The sequence below is a fragment of the Toxorhynchites rutilus genome, chromosome 3 (genome assembly GCF_029784135.1).
Source record: "Toxorhynchites rutilus septentrionalis strain SRP chromosome 3, ASM2978413v1, whole genome shotgun sequence".
NCBI classification, from domain to species: domain Eukaryota; kingdom Metazoa; phylum Arthropoda; class Insecta; order Diptera; family Culicidae; genus Toxorhynchites; species Toxorhynchites rutilus.
This window is the reverse complement of record NC_073746.1, coordinates 265,909,107-265,927,856: the sequence shown is the minus strand read 5'-3', so window position 1 is coordinate 265,927,856 and position 18,750 is coordinate 265,909,107. Positions and strand designations below refer to the sequence as shown.

The following is an 18,750-nucleotide window of genomic DNA, read 5'->3' as shown; positions in this document are numbered from 1 at the left end:
CGACCTTTCAGGTATAGTTGCATCGGCTTATAATGCTTCTTTCAATCTGAGTAATATCCCAGCTGGATTCAAAATGACAGGTTGCTATCCATTCTCAAGAAAGTTTTTTTCGGACAAGGTTTTTGAATGCTCAAATGATTTCACCTACTGGAGCGGAGGTAGCAACTGACTCATCGGGTAAAACAACAATGCTGCAAAACATTGCGTCTACAGCATATATAGATTTTACTTTAACAACTTTGTCCCCGGAAAATGTTGAACCTTTTCCAAAAACTTCACCGCGGAAAACCACCACTAAAAACGAAAGAAAGCAAAATCACGAATTTTTACTAACTCTCATAGCAAGCAGTTTCCTTTCAGACAAATACTGAAAAACAGAAAAATGCCGAATATGCTGGAAATAATAAGAAAATGGACGTAATTGTTGATAAACATAATTTTTTTTTTTCGTTGTCCGAAAGTGCCCCAGGACTGTAGTACGAAACTGCCCCACACATGGGGCACATTCGGACAAAAAGGCAATTTTCAAAAATTCGAATAAACCATTCGTAATCGCAGCATCGCACACCTCTAACACGCCTTATATGATACATTGATGTCTAAATGACAACCAGGATGAATTCAGGACATTTTGTAAGTTTACAAAAAATATTAAAAATCAAGGAAAAAAAGTGTCCGAATGTGCCCCCCTCTCCCCTATATAATCGAGTGAGACCTGTACAACAATATTAAAATTTCATAAATTAAAGGTTCTTACCCATTTACAACTATATTCTCGTGAATTAGTCAGAAAATCGAAGAAAAAAATTACAATGAAGCTGAATGTTGTTTGAAGATTGTTGTTTTTTCAGCGAACAAAAATTGCAATGCTCTGGTGATCTTACATTTGTTCGATTGAGGTTCAATCAAGTGAAACATTTAACGAATATCTATTTTTATCGCAAGCATACTTATACACTACTGAACAAATTTAAAGGGTGTCAAAGTCATGACAACCAAAATGTATAAACTCCTCCGCATATATTGGGGTGGAGAGAAGTTTTACGTTCGCCGCTCTCTCGCATTACTGAAGCCGGAGTTTACCTGTCTTCAGCAACGTTTTGTGGGTCGGTGTGGGTGAAAAAACAAGCCAAAGTGAACAATAAATGCATCAATTTGACGTCAGCTGTGAAATAAAAGCAACCAAACATCCATGTGGCCAGAATCAGGTAGAACAAAAACCAGTGACGAAAAACAAGAATCAATGCATTGGAGTTTTTGCATATTGTGTATTACGTTATGATTTCACGTTGGCTCTAATGATGGCGCGCTGGTGATGTTGTCCTTGCATTCGACTAGGCTCTGAACAGGTCATTTTTCGTAAGCATATCTATTGAAACATTTTACGCATTCTTACTGCCGTCATTGATAGAGCGGTGTCTGTCTCCAGCACCAAAAAGTACACGACACTCTCAATCGCCACCACTACATGCCATATTATACCGCATATATCGCACACACGCACCGGCTCATATTTGGTTTTCCTTCCTCATGTTTTCATCGTTCCAGTCTCTCGCAAACGGGGCGGGTTAGACATGAACGGAGAAGAAAATACGTCACTTGCTCGCCGCTTCCGTCGTGCCTTTGTCCTCGTATCGCATCTGTGGCTCTTCGATTCGCAGTCACCATCATCAGCAGCAGCGGCAGCTACAACAGCAACAGCAACAGCAACAGCGGCAACGTAATCGCGCTGTATTCGCTTATTATTATTCCTAACCTCGAACTCGAGTAGAGAATCACGTACACACGGTCCTCCAGAAAGAGAGAAAGAGCACTGCTGCGAGGCTCCACCGCGTACACACAACTGTACACATCGCTATATGTATGTACCTGCAAACACAAGCATCCCAGCCGTCTGCTTGGAATCTTGTTTGCTTCCGAAGCTGAGGAATATTAAATAGCATTCTCGCTGTTCGCGACCCACAGTGCGAACGAAGAGCAAGTGGAAACATAAAGTAATACCCCTTCTAACTATCCAATCCTTCTCCCATTCGACCCACTCCCTTCCTTTCAGAACACAGTGTGTGGTGTATGGCACGAACACATCCAGCCCCGAATATACCGCGACGTAAACAGTATATACAGACGCAATGCATAAGAAACGAACGCATACAACTAAATAGGTGCATACAGAAATTCCCTCCCAATATATTCATTCGAATTCCTACGTGTAACCAAGCAACATCGCTTAATAAACCAGTGTTAAATTGTTATTCAAAAGGCTTTTATTCTACCGTTAACGTGTTCCAACCAGTTTTTTTTACAGAGTGTAATTCCTGAGCTATCGCTATCGAAATTTCCTTCAGGCGAAGGATCCGGCATCCCTCAATGGTGTGATCCACCATTTTTTGGTCCTTCGAACCGGATCACAACCGGTTTTTTCAGTTGCAGTTGGCAACTTGTGGGATTTTCCATTTGTGAAAAAAGACATTGACTGGTTTTGCTCATAGTGACCGTGTGAAACAAATGAAAAAGTGTGATCGAACAAAGTCGCGCATGGGAGCGTATCGCTTTAACGTGTCCGAACGTGTTACGAGAATATAAATAAAGTGTGCAAACTTTACGAGCTTGTTTGAACGTTTGTGTGACGATTGGGTGTGAAAAATCAAAGTGTTTCTTAAGTAACTTATGCCAATGCAGCACACACCAGTGAAAATAAATCCTAAAGAAAGGATGGCGGATTTGAAAATGCTGACTCATTTGCGTGGCCAAGCGAAAGCAAAAATCACACGCATTCGTAACGTTGTCGAGGCAGCCGCTGGTGCGAGTGTGATTGAGTATGATGCCGCACAGTTAAAAGTGTATTCGCGAAATTTGGAAGGACATTTCCAAGAATGTGTGGGCCTTCATCATCAAATTGTTGCTATGTCTCCGGTGGAAAAAATTGAAGATCACGATCAATGGTACCTCACTTTTGAGGAACAATATAACGAGACGTGCATCCTCGTAGAGAGAATGGTACAATCGATGTGTTCAACCCCAGTGTCCAATGCTCAACGTGTTGAATTGCCACCAATTGATAACCCTCGCATTATCGTCCAGCAGCAACCATTGAAGGCTCCCATTCCAACCTTCGATGGTAAACCCGAACATTGGCCACGATTTAAGGCAATGTTTTGTGACGTCATGCGAGCTTCCACCGATTCCGATTGCATCAAGCTCTATCATCTGGAGCGATCGTTGGTAGGAGCTGCTGCCGGCATAATTGACGCTCGAACTTTGAATGACAACAATTATTCCCATGCATGGGAAATATTGGAGGAAAGGTTTGAGAATAAACGAGTAATCGTGGATACTCATATTCAAGGATTGCTGAACCTCCAGCAGATGTGTAGTGAGAACCCAACGGAACTGCGAGAGCTCATCGATGAAGTAACTCGACATGTCGATGGATTAGCGGTGCTGAAGGAAGAGTTAGTTGGAGTTTCTGAACGCTTTGTGGTAAATCTCATGACTGCAGCTTTAGATAAAGAAACAAGAAAGATGTGGGAAGCATCTGTTCCACACAAAGCAATTCCGTCCTACGAAGATACAATTAATTTTTTGAAGAAACGTTGTGCCATCCTCGAACGCTGCGAAAGTGCACCGTATAGCTGTCCAGCGAGAGCAACCGATCCAGTAAAGAAGCCCATCAGCTTGATTAAAAGTACAGCTACCATCACTGCGAACAAGGACGCTACCTGCGAACTGTGTGCTGGTGCACACCATAACTTCAGGTGTGAGGTTCTCCGTGCGATGTCCGTCCCGCAACGTCAATCCAAAGTAAGAGAACTGAGATTGTGTTATAACTGCCTGCGCAAAGGACATCAAACCAGCAGCTGCAACTCAACCCGAACCTGCCAACGGTGTCAAGGTAAGCACCACACACTGTTACACCTTGATAGATTTCCAAATGTCATGTCAGTTGCATCTACTGACAATCCCAATCCCTCTTCCTCTGATGCTTTGTCCCAACTTGCTACTACCACTTGCTCAGTAAGCGATACTCCACGCCTTGGAAATAGTCTGTTAATGACAGCTGTCGTTAGTGTTTTAGACAGCAATGGTAAATTCTATTCGTGCCGTGCGTTCTTAGATTGTGGATCTCAAGCTAATTTAGTATCATCTAGACTCATCGACACACTGAACATCCCACGCATTCCTGCTAATATTGAGATTATTGGAGCCAACGACAGAAGATCCACTCTGAAAGAAATGGTTAAAATTGAAATACGATCTATGCACAGCAACTTCCTAGCTCATTTGGATTGTCTTGTAACAAATAAAATAACGGGTGTGATACCTTCTCGTAAATTCGATACACGAGTTTGGCCCATGCCTTCCGGATTGCCTCTTGCTGATCCAACATTTCACACTCCCGGTGAGGTAGACCTCTTGATCGGAATCAATTTGTTTTTCAAACTTTTGATGCCAGGTCAGTTGCAATTATCTGATGAACTTCCTATTCTTCAAGAGACTCGCTTGGGCTGGATTGTTGCTGGTTCTATTGATGAGGTCAATCAATCTCAGAGCATACATCAATATTGTGTAGTGTCTTCGGAACCACTTTCCAAATCTTTGGAAAGGTTTTGGTCCTTAGAAGCTGTTGAATCACCTCCAGCACTGACAAATGAAGAGAAAGAATGCGAAGAAATTTATTGTTCCACTACGCGGCGTAACACTGAAGGCCGTTACATCGTACAGTTGCCTCTGAAGGATTCAGTATCTAAGTTGAACAATAATCGCTCCCTTGCTCTTCGTCGATTTCTCATGCTTGAACAAAGATTTAAGAAAAATCCAGAGATGAAACAACAATATGTCCAATTCATTGATGAATACAAAGCTCTCGGCCATTGTAAGCAAATATCTGAGTTTGGAGATACTCCAGAAACGCTAACGTACTATCTTCCACATCATGCAGTGCTCAAACCGACGAGCTCGTCTACTAAACTTAGAGTAGTATTCGATGCTTCAGCCAAATATTCAGGTCTTTCACTCAATGAGATCTTGATGACAGGTCCGATCATCCAAGATGATCTTTTCTCGATCCTTTTGAGATTCCGTAGGCATCGTTACGCCTGTACTGCAGATATTTCAAAGATGTATCGGCAAATAAGTGTTGACAGTAATCAAACGTCGTTACAAAGAATCTTTTGGAGGAAAGAGCCATCAGATCCATTAGAGGTTCTTGAATTGACAACCGTTACTTATGGGACCTCTAGTGCTCCATTTCTCGCCATCCGAACACTCCATCAGTTAGCATCAGACGAATTAGAACGTTTTCCCACCGCTGCGAGAATTGTGAATGAACATTTTTACGTGGATGATGCTCTTTTTGGTGCTGATACTATCGAGGATGCTATTCAGTACCGTACAGAATTGACCAAACTATTGAACTGTGGAGGATTCCCGATTCATAAATGGTGTGCTAACGAAGAAGCTATAATACAATCAATACCGGATGAAGAAAGAGAGAAATATCTTACATTTAAAGACGCAGATATCAACCAGTCAATTAAAACGCTAGGATTACTATGGGATCCAAAGAACGATGTATTTATGTTCCTCGCCAAGTCCGTTTGTTCCTTAGTTGATCCACCTACAAAAAGACGTGTGCTTTCTGAAATAGCAAAGCTGTTTGACCCCCTCGGCCTGTTGTCGCCGATAATTATGATAGCCAAGGTTATAATGCAGCAGATATGGTTAAGTCGTTTGCATTGGGATGACATGATAGATGGGAAACTACTTCAAGATTGGCATAAGTTCCGTGAATCTCTGCATCAATTGCATCAAATAAAAATTCCTCGATATGTGGGCGTACTTGCAGGAAATATCTATGAAATTCATGGTTTTGCGGATGCATCCAATCTTGCATACGGCGCATGTATCTACATTCGGGCAGTGTCCATTGAAAGTGTAAAGGTTTCTCTGCTATGTAGCAAATCGAAGATAGCTCCACTTAAGGGTCTTACAATACCAAGAATGGAACTTTGTGCGGTACTTTTGCTTTCTCGGCTGTCTTCTAAGGTTATCCCCGCTCTCAAAATGGAGTTTAATCAGATTACATATTATTCAGACAGTCAAATCGTCCTTGCTTGGCTGAAAAAACCACCGAATCAGTTGAATTTATTTGTTCGGAACCGCATCATGGAGATTACCAACCAGACACAAAACGCGCAATGGAAGTTCATCCGAACAGAACATAATCCCGCAGATGTGGTATCGCGTGGACAGTTGCCCTCAACATTAGCCAACAATCAATTGTGGTGGAATGGACCGCCTTTTCTTCAGAATCACGAGTACCACATTGAAGAACCCGATCGCTTCCCAGATGATAAACTACCAGAATGGAAGTCTGCCCTGGTATCCACAGCACTTGTTTGCCCAGATATCCTCCAGATCATGACTGATATAAGCTCCTTCAGAAAATTACAAAGAATTGTTGGTTACGTTATGAGATTTTTTCACAACTCGAAGTCACCCAGATCCGAACGAATCCATTGCCAATTTCTTACAATTCCTGAGTTGAAACATTCGATGCAAGTTATTGTAAGATATATACAACACACGTATCTAATCAATGAAATTAATGCTTTGAGATCTGGAGAACCTACCCGAAGGCTTATTGGTCTTAGTCCTATCCTAAATAATGATCTTTTGAGAGTTGGAGGTAGATTACAAAATTCTTTGTTGCCATACGAGGCTAAACACCAGCTTGTGCTACCTGACAAAAACACCATTACGGAGTCTCTCATACGAGCTCTACACGAAGAAAATTTGCATGTTGGTCCATCGGGCTTGATTTCCATAATTCGTCAAAGATTCTGGCTCCTCAATGCTCGAAACACCGTAAGAAAGGTAATAAGATCATGTGTTGTTTGCTTTCGAGCGAATCCACAACTGGTACAGCCAACTATGGGTAACTTACCCGAAGCCCGAGTTGTTCCTGCCGCTCCTTTCGCCAAAACAGGTTTGGATTTTGCTGGTCCAGTTTTCATACGTCAAGGAATACGGAAAACAGTAATCAGAAAGGCTTATATATCTCTGTTCATTTGCATGACCACCAAGGCTATTCATTTTGAGCTCGTGTCAGATTTATCCTCAGCTGCATTCATAGCAGCGCTGCACCGTTTTGTCGCGCGACGTGGTCTCATTGAAGAGCTGCACTCCGATCACGGAACCAATTTTGTCGGCGCTAAATCTGAACTGCACGAATTATACCTCATGTTCAAGGAAGACCAGATGCGGTATAAATTGAATGATTTCCTTCAGCCACGAGAGATAACATGGAAGTTCATCCCACCCCGTGCCCCAAATTTTGGAGGGTTATGGGAGGCCGGTGTAAAGAGTACCAAAACACATCTCAAGAAAATTCTCGGTGGCGCATCCTTGACTTTCGAAGAGTACTACACAGTTCTGACTCAGATTGAGGCGATCCTTAATTCCCGCCCTTTATTTGCTCATTCCACTGATCCCACAGAACCAGAAGCGATCACGCCCGCTCATTTCCTCGTGGGGCGTCCACTAACAGCCATTCCAGAACCTATTCTAGAAGAAATACCAATCAATCGTTTAACACGATGGCAACATCTACAGCAATTGAGAGATCATTTTTGGCGACGTTGGTCCAAAGAATATTTGAATACGTTACAGTCTCGACAAAAGTGGACTAAGGCATCGAAGAATGTAACCCCGGGAGTTGTAGTATTACTAAAAGAAGACAATTTACCACCACAATCATGGAGACTAGGAAAAATCGTGAATGTATATCCAGGAATTGATTCTACCGTCAGAGTGGTTGATGTCCAAACATCAACAGGTTTATACCGTCGTCCTGTTTCAAAACTGGCACCGCTTCCAATTGAAACAAATTTGTCCAACGCATCTTAGTTGAGCCCGGGGGGAGAATGTTCGCGACCCACAGTGCGAACGAAGAGCAAGTGGAAACATAAAGTAATACCCCTTCTAACTATCCAATCCTTCTCCCATTCGACCCACTCCCTTCCTTTCAGAACACAGTGTGTGGTGTATGGCACGAACACATCCAGCCCCGAATATACCGCGACGTAAACAGTATATACAGACGCAATGCATAAGAAACGAACGCATACAACTAAATAGGTGCATACAGAAATTCCCTCCCAATATATTCATTCGAATTCCTACGTGTAACCAAGCAACATCGCTTAATAAACCAGTGTTAAATTGTTATTCAAAAGGCTTTTATTCTACCGTTAACGTGTTCCAACCAGTTTTTTTTACAGAGTGTAATTCCTGAGCTATCGCTATCGAAATTTCCTTCAGGCGAAGGATCCGGCATCCCTCAATGGTGTGATCCACCACTCGCAATTCCCTCGCCCATCTCAGCGAAGTAGATTTTCAGAGTTTCCACTCTAAATGGTTTTGCCGGGGTTGGTGGGATCAATCAGCATGGCATACTGTAATCGGTTCTGATTGAATGAAACTCACGCAGCAGACGCGTTTGCCTGAGATTGGACGTTTTACTGGGCAGTCAACCACAATGGTTGATCAACCATCTTTCTGGTGTTACTGTTTTGCCTAGTTGTCTGTCGACAGTTGAGGAGATCATTATGGAAAATTGATTCGTTTTCATTGAAATGAGTAAAGTCAGTGAAAGCCCACTCAGCGCGACGATAGCCTCGAACTTTCGCACAGGTGTGTTCGAACGTGTATCGGTATACACATGTGTGGGAGTAAGGGGCAGGAAACTAATCGTTTAAATTTCCACTTGAATGCAAAGTGGTATATATCCATTAGTGGTATGGAATTCTCACATCGCTTCGCCGCTATGACCGCGCGCTCACAATAGTCGCTGCGAACGGTATTATATTACGTGCTTCGTGAGCAACAGTGTTGCCACATTCAAGTACTTTTACAAAGCCACAACGAGATCATGCGGATTTCGTTCGACTAAGAATTTATCACATTTTATAGGTTAGGGTTTGGATTCATAGCAAAGCATAGCACAGCAAAGCATTTCCTATTCTATTAATAATTACAATCTATAACCAAACGAATCGGAATTTCTCAAACATTTGTTTGATATTCTATACAGTAGCATTGCGATACAACCACAAAATAAAACCAGGGTTGCCAAGAATATATTTAAAAAAAACTATGGATGGGTTATACCTATGATATATCCGCAAGGTTGACGTAGGACTGCCGTTGGCTTAGTAATCCTTTTTGGTTTTTTTAATTAGCAATAATCGCACCACGGATGTTCCTCATTGGGTACGATATCGCCGCTGCGCAGAGCTATCTTTCGTATGTATTGATTAAATTATTGATTAAACTAGTGAATGAATGAAACAATTTACGAATTCAATTTCAAACAAATTACAATTCAGATCCATTCATGCATAATGGTAGTGATTATCGCAACAAATAGTTATCAACATTTTGCCTAATCATCAAACGGTATGCTTAAAAGTTCAGTGAGCCAGTGACATGAAGGGATATGCAGTCTTGAATAACCGATCCAAAGCGTTGCATTTGTATCCGCTTTTGTAGACCGTGTTAGCAAAACCATTTCCGAAGTGTAAAAATGCATGGGAGTATAAAAGTACTGCCGAGAATCTGCAATTTTTCCAACTTATTGGTTTCGGAATCTGTGTTGGGAAAACACATTCCGGTTTGCAAACAAAGTATAGTAGAGGACAAAAGTACTCGCAGCTTGCATCTCATTTGCAATGCCAATTTCCCCACGCTCCATGGTTTTGAAATCCGTGTTAGGGATACATTCCGATTTGAAGAAACGCAAACGAGTACAAAAGTACCCGTTGATTGCATCTCATTTGCAATATCAGTTTCCCCAGGCTGGTTTTGAAGTCTGTGTTAGGGAAACATTCCGATTTGCAGAAATGCAAGCGAGTACAAAAGTACCCGCTGCTTGTATCTATTTTGCAAGGCCGATTTCCCCAGGCTCCATGGTTTTGAAATCCGTGTTAGGGATACATTCCGATTTGAAGAAACGCAAACGAGTACAAAAGTACCCGTTGATTGCATCTCATTTGCAATATCAGTTTCCCCAGGCTGGTTTTGAAGTCTGTGTTAGGGAAACATTCCGATTTGCAGAAATGCAAGCGAGTACAAAAGTACCCGCTGCTTGTATCTATTTTGCAAGGCCGATTTCCCCAGGCTCCATGGTTTTGAAGTCTGGCTTAGGGAAACATTCCGATTTGCAAAAACGCAAACGAGTACAAAAGTATCCGTTGATTGCATCTCATTTGCAATGCCAGTTTCCCCAAGCTCCATGGTTTTGAAGTCTGTGTTTGGGAAACATTCCGATTTGCAAAAGCGCAAACGAATACAAAAGTACTCGTTGATTGCATCTCATTTGCAATGCCACTTTCCCCAGGCTCCATGGTTTAGAAGTCTGTGTTAGGGAAACATTCCGATTTGCAGAAATGCTAGCGAGTACAAAAGTACCCGCTGTTTGTAGTTATTTTGCAAGGCCGATTTCCCCAGGTTCCATGGTTTTGAAGTTTGTGTAAGAGAAACATTCCGATTTGCAAAAACGCAAACGAATACAAAAGTACCCGTTGATTGCATCTCATTTGCAATGCCAGTTTCCCCAGGCTCCATGGTTTTGAAGTCTTTGTTAGGGAAACATTCCGACTTACAGAAACGCAAACGAGTACAAAAGTACCCGCTGCTTGTATCTATTTTGCAGTGCCGATTTCCCCTGGCTCCATGGGTTTGAAGTCTGTGTTGGGGAAACATCCATTCATTCCAGCGATGGTATCTCGATCGTTGCGCAATCATAACTGAGTGGATTTCCGAGCGACACTCGCTTTTATACCGATTGGTGTGGTTTCAATAGCCTGTTTTGATAGCAATTTAAAGACAATTGAAACAAGTTTTTGGATCAAAAAGTAACAAGTATAGAGCGCGTAGACATTTTATCTTTCGAATGAAGTGTTTATCATACCATTTCGTTCAGTTTTTTAGGAGCTATCAACGCTCAAAATCTCGGTGTCTGGCGTAACGCTTTCCTTTCGTTTTCGATACTTTGAACTTACACCTCAGTATAGTAATGAAAGAGAGAGTTTTATCTAAAACATTGTTTTAGCCATTTCAATGCTTGAGAAATATAACTTCCGTCGAAGTTTCGTTTATTATTTTTGTTTATATTTTTATATGTTTTCCGGTCAGAGATCACTGCATTCAACCTAACCTCAGTCTCCGTGCACTGATTTATGCAGTGATCTATGTAGAGAGTTGGACTTGATTTTATACACACACGATTATATGTGATTCGATTATATACAGTTTTGGACTCGATTATGTACAGTTTGGAAAAAAAAATATTTTTTTGTATTTCAAATATGACTTATTTCAAGGAGACATGTAACCTTTCAACGTTAACACATTGCGGACCGCTCACGAGATTTCTCGTGTTTCGGATGGATCACGAAATAACCAGTGTTTTCTACACTTGAAGGTTGAATCCTTGGTTTCCCAAGAATCTAACAAGGCCTACCGATGCCTCGCCTTCGTCTCATCCACATCGAAGAAAACGATCTCATTCGTGGAATCCGAACAAATGGAGCGTTCAAGTTTGCTCCAAAACGTGCGGTCCTTAATGTGTTAAGGTGAAGTTTAAGTGGCTATTACATTTGCAGTGGGGTAAAAATCGTGATTTTTTAAGATTTTGCTTGAATTTTTACCAGAAATTATTTATATCGATATTGCAGCCAAATTAAGAAAGATAGAAGTTGGGCGTCAAAGATCAAATTGTAGAGCGGTTAAAGAACTTCAATTAATTGATAGAAACAATTTAGTTTAATATATATTTTTAGGATAAAATTAACAATAACACATTAAAAACTATTAACTTTTAAGTTTTTCACTTCCAAAATGTTAATAAAATCCACTAATTGAGTTTTTTCACTACTATATCCTGTACTAAATGTTTTCAAATGAAAGCATCAGAATCGTTTTCCGTAGCGTACTTTTAAATGTAGAGCCAGTTTGAAGCAACAGAGTCCGAAACAAAAAAAAAGTTCTATAACTTTGTCATTGTTGAAATTCGAATATATGCGTAGGATTTTTTTTCATCAAATATGATCGTCTATCACCTCTTGAGATAATCTGGATAAATTTATTTTTTTCATGTGAGAAATGTGTTTTCTGACTTTAAGGGAATGAATCGAAAATCGAATTCCTCTTTTATTTTCAAAAAACGAAAAATACATGCAAAAAAAACAAATAAAAAAATTTTTTTTTGACTCGATTATATACAGGATTCGATTATATACAGTGATAAGAAATCAAAAACTGTATATAATCGAGTCCGCGCTGTAATTCTGGGTTAATTTTTAATAAGGTCGTGTTATAACAACGCAAATGAAAAATCGTTCTGAATTTAGCGCCATAGTAGATCATTTGAACGTTTTACCTAGGTGTATCATAGTAACCAAAAATTAGCACAACGTTTAGGCAACCCGAGTAGAAACGAATATTTCGGTACCTCAAAAAGGTATGGATTGGCATTAGATACGAGCAGTGTGACCACACGTACAGATTAATCTGGAAAACTACAGATTTTTTAGTTATTTCAGTTACAGATTCTGTACCGTACAGGGGACAGATTTTCGTCAAAAAGTACAGATTGGTACAATTTTTTCCCCGTGCGACATTTCTTACATTCGAACAAAGCAGCATTAAGGTATAAGAAGATTTTTACGCCGCAGTATCGCTTGGTGCTGCTGATCATAAAAGCGTTCACAATGCAATAATTGATCAGTTGTGTTAGGACGGAATTCCTTACAAGGATCTCTGAAAGGATTCGTGTCGGACGGTGCGACGTATGTTTTGCCCCAGATCAACATATTGAATCGTTTCTTCCTGGCTGAAAAACCTGAATTCACATGAATGCTACACGAAGAGCTTAACAATTTTCATTTGATCATTCTCACTAATGTCTGCAACATCTTACGTTGTTTCAATGCCCAATGCTATTAAATTTGAAGATCATACGGAACTCGGCAAGAATTTTTAGGTTGGAATAGCAGCAGAAGAAACTATCAGAGCAATAGGCAGCGAAAGGTAGATTCTTTTTAAGGATATTTGTCGCAGTTTTTTCGTGAAGCTGATAAAGCAAATTAGAAAAAGATTCGATTTCGACGACCCGACGCTCAAGGCTGCGGCAATGTTAAATCCCAGGAACATTTCCAATTTGACAAGCATTAAGGTTGTGTTAGAGGTTTCCAGGATTATACGATGGGAATATACAAGATCTGGAGAATTAATTCCGTACCCTAAAGATAAAGTTACTCCGTAAGGATATCACAGTTTAAGAAAACACGCATGTGCAGGATTGGTGGACAAAAATTGGATGCCTGAAAACAATTGACGGTTCACACGCAGTTTTGGCGTTTCGATGTCCTGTTTGGGACGTTTTCACTATATCTCACTCCTCGGAAGCTGTCGGGCGATTTTTATCTGAATATAATCAGAACAAAAGTTAAACTTCGAAATCGGCTCAGAAACGATACGATGGACGCTATTTTGAGATCAAAAGATTTGATTAAACATCGTGGCGGTAGCTCGAAAATTTTAATGGTTGACAGTATGCAATTTAACTTCAGAAAAACTATGCATAAGCATCATAAAATACACGAATGACTTGCAAATGTAAATGTGGTATTTGTGGTAAATAAATGAGAATTTGCCGTGCTAATAAATTAGATTTTTTCTCTACAACAAATATTTTCGGTGGTACAGATTTTTAGAAGAAAAAGTACATATGGGAAAGATTTTTTAACCCCTCCGGTACAGATGAAAATGTGGCAACACTGGATACGAGGTAAAATACCAAAGAAATATATCATAAACACTTCCCGTCTTCCCATTTTTTGGTATTATTCTTTAGTATTTTACATTTTATATCAGGCTTGTCCAAACCAAATTTTGGTATCAGAATCAAAATGAGGTATCCTTAAGTATTTTCTCCTGCTTATCTCTTTTTATTACGAACTATGCGCCAGCCGTGGATGCAATGGTAGATCAATTGGTCTGTAATTTAGAATGTTTTGGAGGACCTAGAACATCTGATATTTAGATAAATTAAAAGAATAAAGATAAGATAAAAGTTGAGCGGGAACCTGTCTTTGAAGTAGGCAGTCTATGTCGGAGGACTTCGTTCGAAATTTGAATGAATTTTCGTACTTTTCATCGGATACCTTCCTCCAAAGTTTGGACTCTCTATTGGTCTACCTCAGCGGCCAGTCCATTCCTTGATTTCTTCATGTCTACAGCAATCCGAGTCACTTTGCCCAATATTTTCGATTGGGCGGAATAGGGTAAATTGGGAAAAGCACATCCTCGTTTTCTTTTACAGTGAAGTCAGTAAAATCCTAGAACGAACGAATGTCAATAAAAGTTAATGCAAATATGTGGGAAAACATCACACCGTACTTCTGTGTTATTATAGCATATAAATAGATAAATGGATGCTTCAATTGCAAAATCGATGACCTCCATAAAACAAGGAGTCGAGAAAAATCATAAAATATTATATGTTGTTTTTTAAAATTCTTTTCGAATTACAAATTCGAAAATACGATGTAGAATGTATTATTGCAAACGCATATTTGATATGACGACATATAGAAAGTATAAGATGGATAGATAAACTTGGAGTTATTATTATTATAACTACAATTTGTTATTGTTATTATGGCTATATTAATTTATCGAATTATTGTTATTATTACTACATTTTTTTTTCGTGATTGGGGGAGTTAATCGATTTGGCAAGTGAAAGCCAATTATTAATTCAAATTCTGTCTTTGAATATTTTTTTTTGATTACGAATTTGAAAATGTTTTTTTCAGATATTAAACGCCCACCTCTATTTCAGTATCTTACACCATTCATTATGTTATGCTTTTGGACATTTCGGTCCCATTGATCAGGATTACGGCTTCCTTTTCGTCCAGACGAATTTTTTGCTGCGATTCTTTTATTGCTGTGATCAGATGACGAACCCGAATAAATACAAAACCGTTTCCGGTTTTGTCGAGCCTTCTGCCAGTAATTTGCATTGAAGAACCATCCGATTCAATATATTCTCTACTCAAATAATTGTTATTAACATCATCCATTTTAATGTTATAACGGTTTATTTTTTTGACAAGTTACACTAAATTTGAAATTTATAAGTATCTGCACTTGTAGTAGCTCGAATAAAACTATTTTTCTCGAACTTCGTTCGTGTAAGCGATTTACGATGACAGCGGTACGGTGTCGACAACTGGATACGACATTAGTTCCTATGAGGCAAATTATTCGCTATCAGATTAGTCGGCCCGAAGGCAGTTTTAAATTGGTAAAATTTGTATGAATTTTTTTTTGCGTTATTTAATTACTTAAAGTACGTTGTCCTGACCCTAAATTAAACTATTTTCTATAAATTTTCAAATATTCTCACCAAAATTTACCATTGTAATATAAAATTATCTTTATACACAATTTTTGTACGATATTTGTTCACCACTTGCAGGCAAAAGAGATTTTAATTTACATAGAATACTAATTTGATTTAGGAAAAATAATTTTCATTCATAATTTTTATTTTAAGAGTGGGTTCATTCCTTCTGCAAACCCATATTGTCATACTCACTCCCCCAAAATTAGACGAACAACTTACAGATGTTTCCGTAGGAGAGGAAAAACAGTGCAGCGGGTTAACTAGATTTTCATTATGATATAAATACATTATAGTATGGAGTTTCATGGAGTATCAGATTGGCTTCTGACATAAATTACTTATTATTCAATGGCTAAAAAGATTTTGTCATTTAGTGGTGTTAATAATTATTATTAAAAAAATTTGTTTTGAATATGTACAGTTAGAAGCTAAACAAGTGCTTTGATATTAAAATTTAATAATATTTAAAAAATGGAGTTAATCGATTGGCAAGTAAAGCATCCATATATTATATAGAGAAAGACGATAAACGTCATAAATGTCTTCGATATGAGTGGAGTGAAGTAGGATGCTCATAACTGTGAAAAAAGAGTATAACCCTCTCTTAGGATGCAATAAATGTTTTTACGGTGGCTAAACACTCCTTTCACCTCTCTAAAGAGGGTGAGAGGGAGAGTGCTGAACAACTCGAGAACTAATCAAACGAATGGAATCAAACTTAGCATATAGAGGTTTTAGGGATCGATAAACGTTTCTATGGTAGTTCGACACTCCTCCCCCTCTCTAAAGGGGGGCTCCCATACAAATGAAACACAAATTTCTGCATAACTCGAGAACTAATCAAGCAAATTGAGCCATATTTGGCATGTGAAGGTTCTAAGGGGCACGGAATGTTTATATGGTAAACTAGCTGACCCGGCAAACTTCGTTCCGCCCAGAATTTGTTTTTTTGTTATCAATACCTTCAAACATTCACATTTTCTTACTATAAGCAGGTTCATGAGTCCAATCGCAGAACTGTTCATTAATTGATCTTCTAATCGACCCCGTTGAATTTACCTTTTACTGTAAAATTCCTAGTATTTCTAACAAAACTCATCATTATAATATCAGATTATTTTCAGACACAATTCTCGTTCAAGATTTTTCAACCACTTGCAAATAACATGTTTCTCCGTTACATGGAATAAATGTTTGATACAAAAAATATGATAGAATAAAGACAGCCCTATATCGGACAATTACTTCCTCGAGTTCTGCTCTTATTAACACATTCGGCGATCCTTTTTTTTGGTATAGATAGAAGAAGATATAGGAGTGCGTTTCACATTAAAATTCATTTCCAATTTCGAACAAAGATCAATTTCGCTAGCGCAAACATCAAATGGACTAACAGCACTTGTCACTATGTAATTGTAGAACAAAAACGCCTGCATACCAGTTTTCATGTCGATCGGTTAGATGATTTCCGAGTTCATAAGTATCAGACAGACAGAAATCCAGTACATTTCAATAATGGTTGTGGATAGTTGAAAAACTCGGCCAAATCAACTTTTTTTTTTAATTTTTAACACACTGATAGATATTTTTCATTATCTTCTCCTACTCTTTAAGCATATTCGCTGAACTAAATGTTAGTTTTATTCATATTAATTGTTTCTATTTTGGTCCACTGCTTCGTTTTTTTTTTCTTTTAGTTTTTTTGGTATGGGACGTTTCATATAGCACATGGACACTGACAGATTTTAGATAATTTGATTTTTTCATAACTACATTGTGTCAGCCAGACCACTGTTGGCTGAATCGTGTTCACACTCACCTGCGGGAGCTGTTGGGGGAGGAACGATAAGCAACAGTCGGTCACGTGTTTCACGGCAGGAATCTCCCTAATTCCTCACTAGTGATGTCTAAGCACCATAAAAACATTTATTGCACCCTAAAACCTCCACATGCCAAATTTCCAAATTTCCAGGTTCCATTTGCTTGATAAGTTCTCGAGTAATGCAGAAATTTGTGTTTCATTTGTATGGTAGACAATCAAGAAAATCAAGTGTAACAGTGCAATATTAGGATGCTCTTGATGTAAAATAATCAAGCTAAATTCGCCAATTAGATGTGATACCTTACCAGGCATGTGAAAATCAACCGACCACCATTCGATGGGATTCTGCAAACAATTTTCTTCAAATTCTAACACACCACAAATCTGACCACACTGACAACAAATCGTGCTTTGTTCTCTTTGATTTGAAAATATTTACCTGATGCTAGAACAAGAAAATGGCACCAATTACGTATTTCGATGGGAATTACAATAACAGTTGAAGAAATTTGTTAGCAAATTCCGGTTCCTTCTTTGCACACATGGTACTTATCCAATTCCCAATGCTCGGCTTTATTTTTTAAATTATTTTCAATGAAAAACAATTGATATTAGGCACAATTGTACTTAGACATTCGTTTATTTGTAGACCATTCGTAATTCCCTCCGATTATATCAGTATCAATTGGAATAATTTAGATGAGGAACAGTGCTCGTCTACACAGAATTCTTCATCCATTGACCCGACCATCTATGATTTTATCAAAACGTTATGGTGACAAAAACATATAAAATAATACTAAATCAGATCTAAACATAGAAATTTGGAAAATACACTTATTTTATTAAATCTCTGGAAGGCGCCGTCATCGATTCAACATGGGCATTACCCGAATGTCATTGCCGACTTAGGAAATGAATTCAGCTCCACCGAAGTCCGACATCAGTGGTGCAGAGCCGCGCCGGCAATCCAAAGAGGTTACTGAGTGACCCAAGTATGTACGTATACTGCGATTGGCGGACTCTGTCCCTCCCTCTCTCTTTCTCCCTAAGTCCAGCATAAGTAAGTAAACGCACCAGGCTGCAAAAGCGCACGCGAGCCAAAGAGAACGAAGAACATAAAGCAGAGCAACAGACTTTACATAACCAAACAAAAAAAAAACTTGGCTGCATCTCAGCTGATTGATGATGGTGTTGCGACCGACCGACCGTACGTAGCGATCGTATTTCCCGTTGCCCATCTGTGCTAGATGAGTGCCGTACGGTACGGTTGCTCACCCGCTCGTGCCATGTAAATGTAGTGTAATGAAGGAATCCGAAAAAAAACCCGAAGCGATGGGGCGGGAGAGTGAGTGCCCCCGTATGACAAAGCAACATAAAACGTTATTACCTCGATGCAGGAGCGTGTGTGCACGGGAAGTAATCAAAGTGAGTGACGAGAAGGAGAAAG

At 39.2% G+C, this 18,750-nt stretch overlaps 1 protein-coding gene and 1 pseudogene across 2 annotated transcripts; one reads left to right on the top strand and one right to left on the bottom strand.

The window, feature by feature from the left end:
* Positions 1–1,870: 1,870 nt before the first annotated feature.
* On the top strand, positions 1,871–18,696 carry LOC129776034 (uncharacterized). Of its 2 annotated transcripts, none has more exons than XM_055781403.1 (2): positions 1,871–1,994; positions 2,054–9,067. In XM_055781403.1, the coding sequence occupies exon 2, from the start codon at positions 2,668–2,670 to the stop codon at positions 7,906–7,908; it is 5,241 nt and encodes a 1,746-aa protein (XP_055637378.1). In that variant the 5' UTR covers positions 1,871–1,994; positions 2,054–2,667; the 3' UTR covers positions 7,909–9,067. The 2 variants fall into 2 exon arrangements, 1 of the variants encoding a protein (XP_055637378.1); XR_008743050.1 differs by adding an exon at positions 17,512–18,696 and having other exon boundaries at positions 1,956–8,285.
* Positions 9,222–9,299, bottom strand: LOC129780997 (U4 spliceosomal RNA; annotated as a pseudogene).
* Positions 18,697–18,750: the final 54 nt, after the last annotated feature.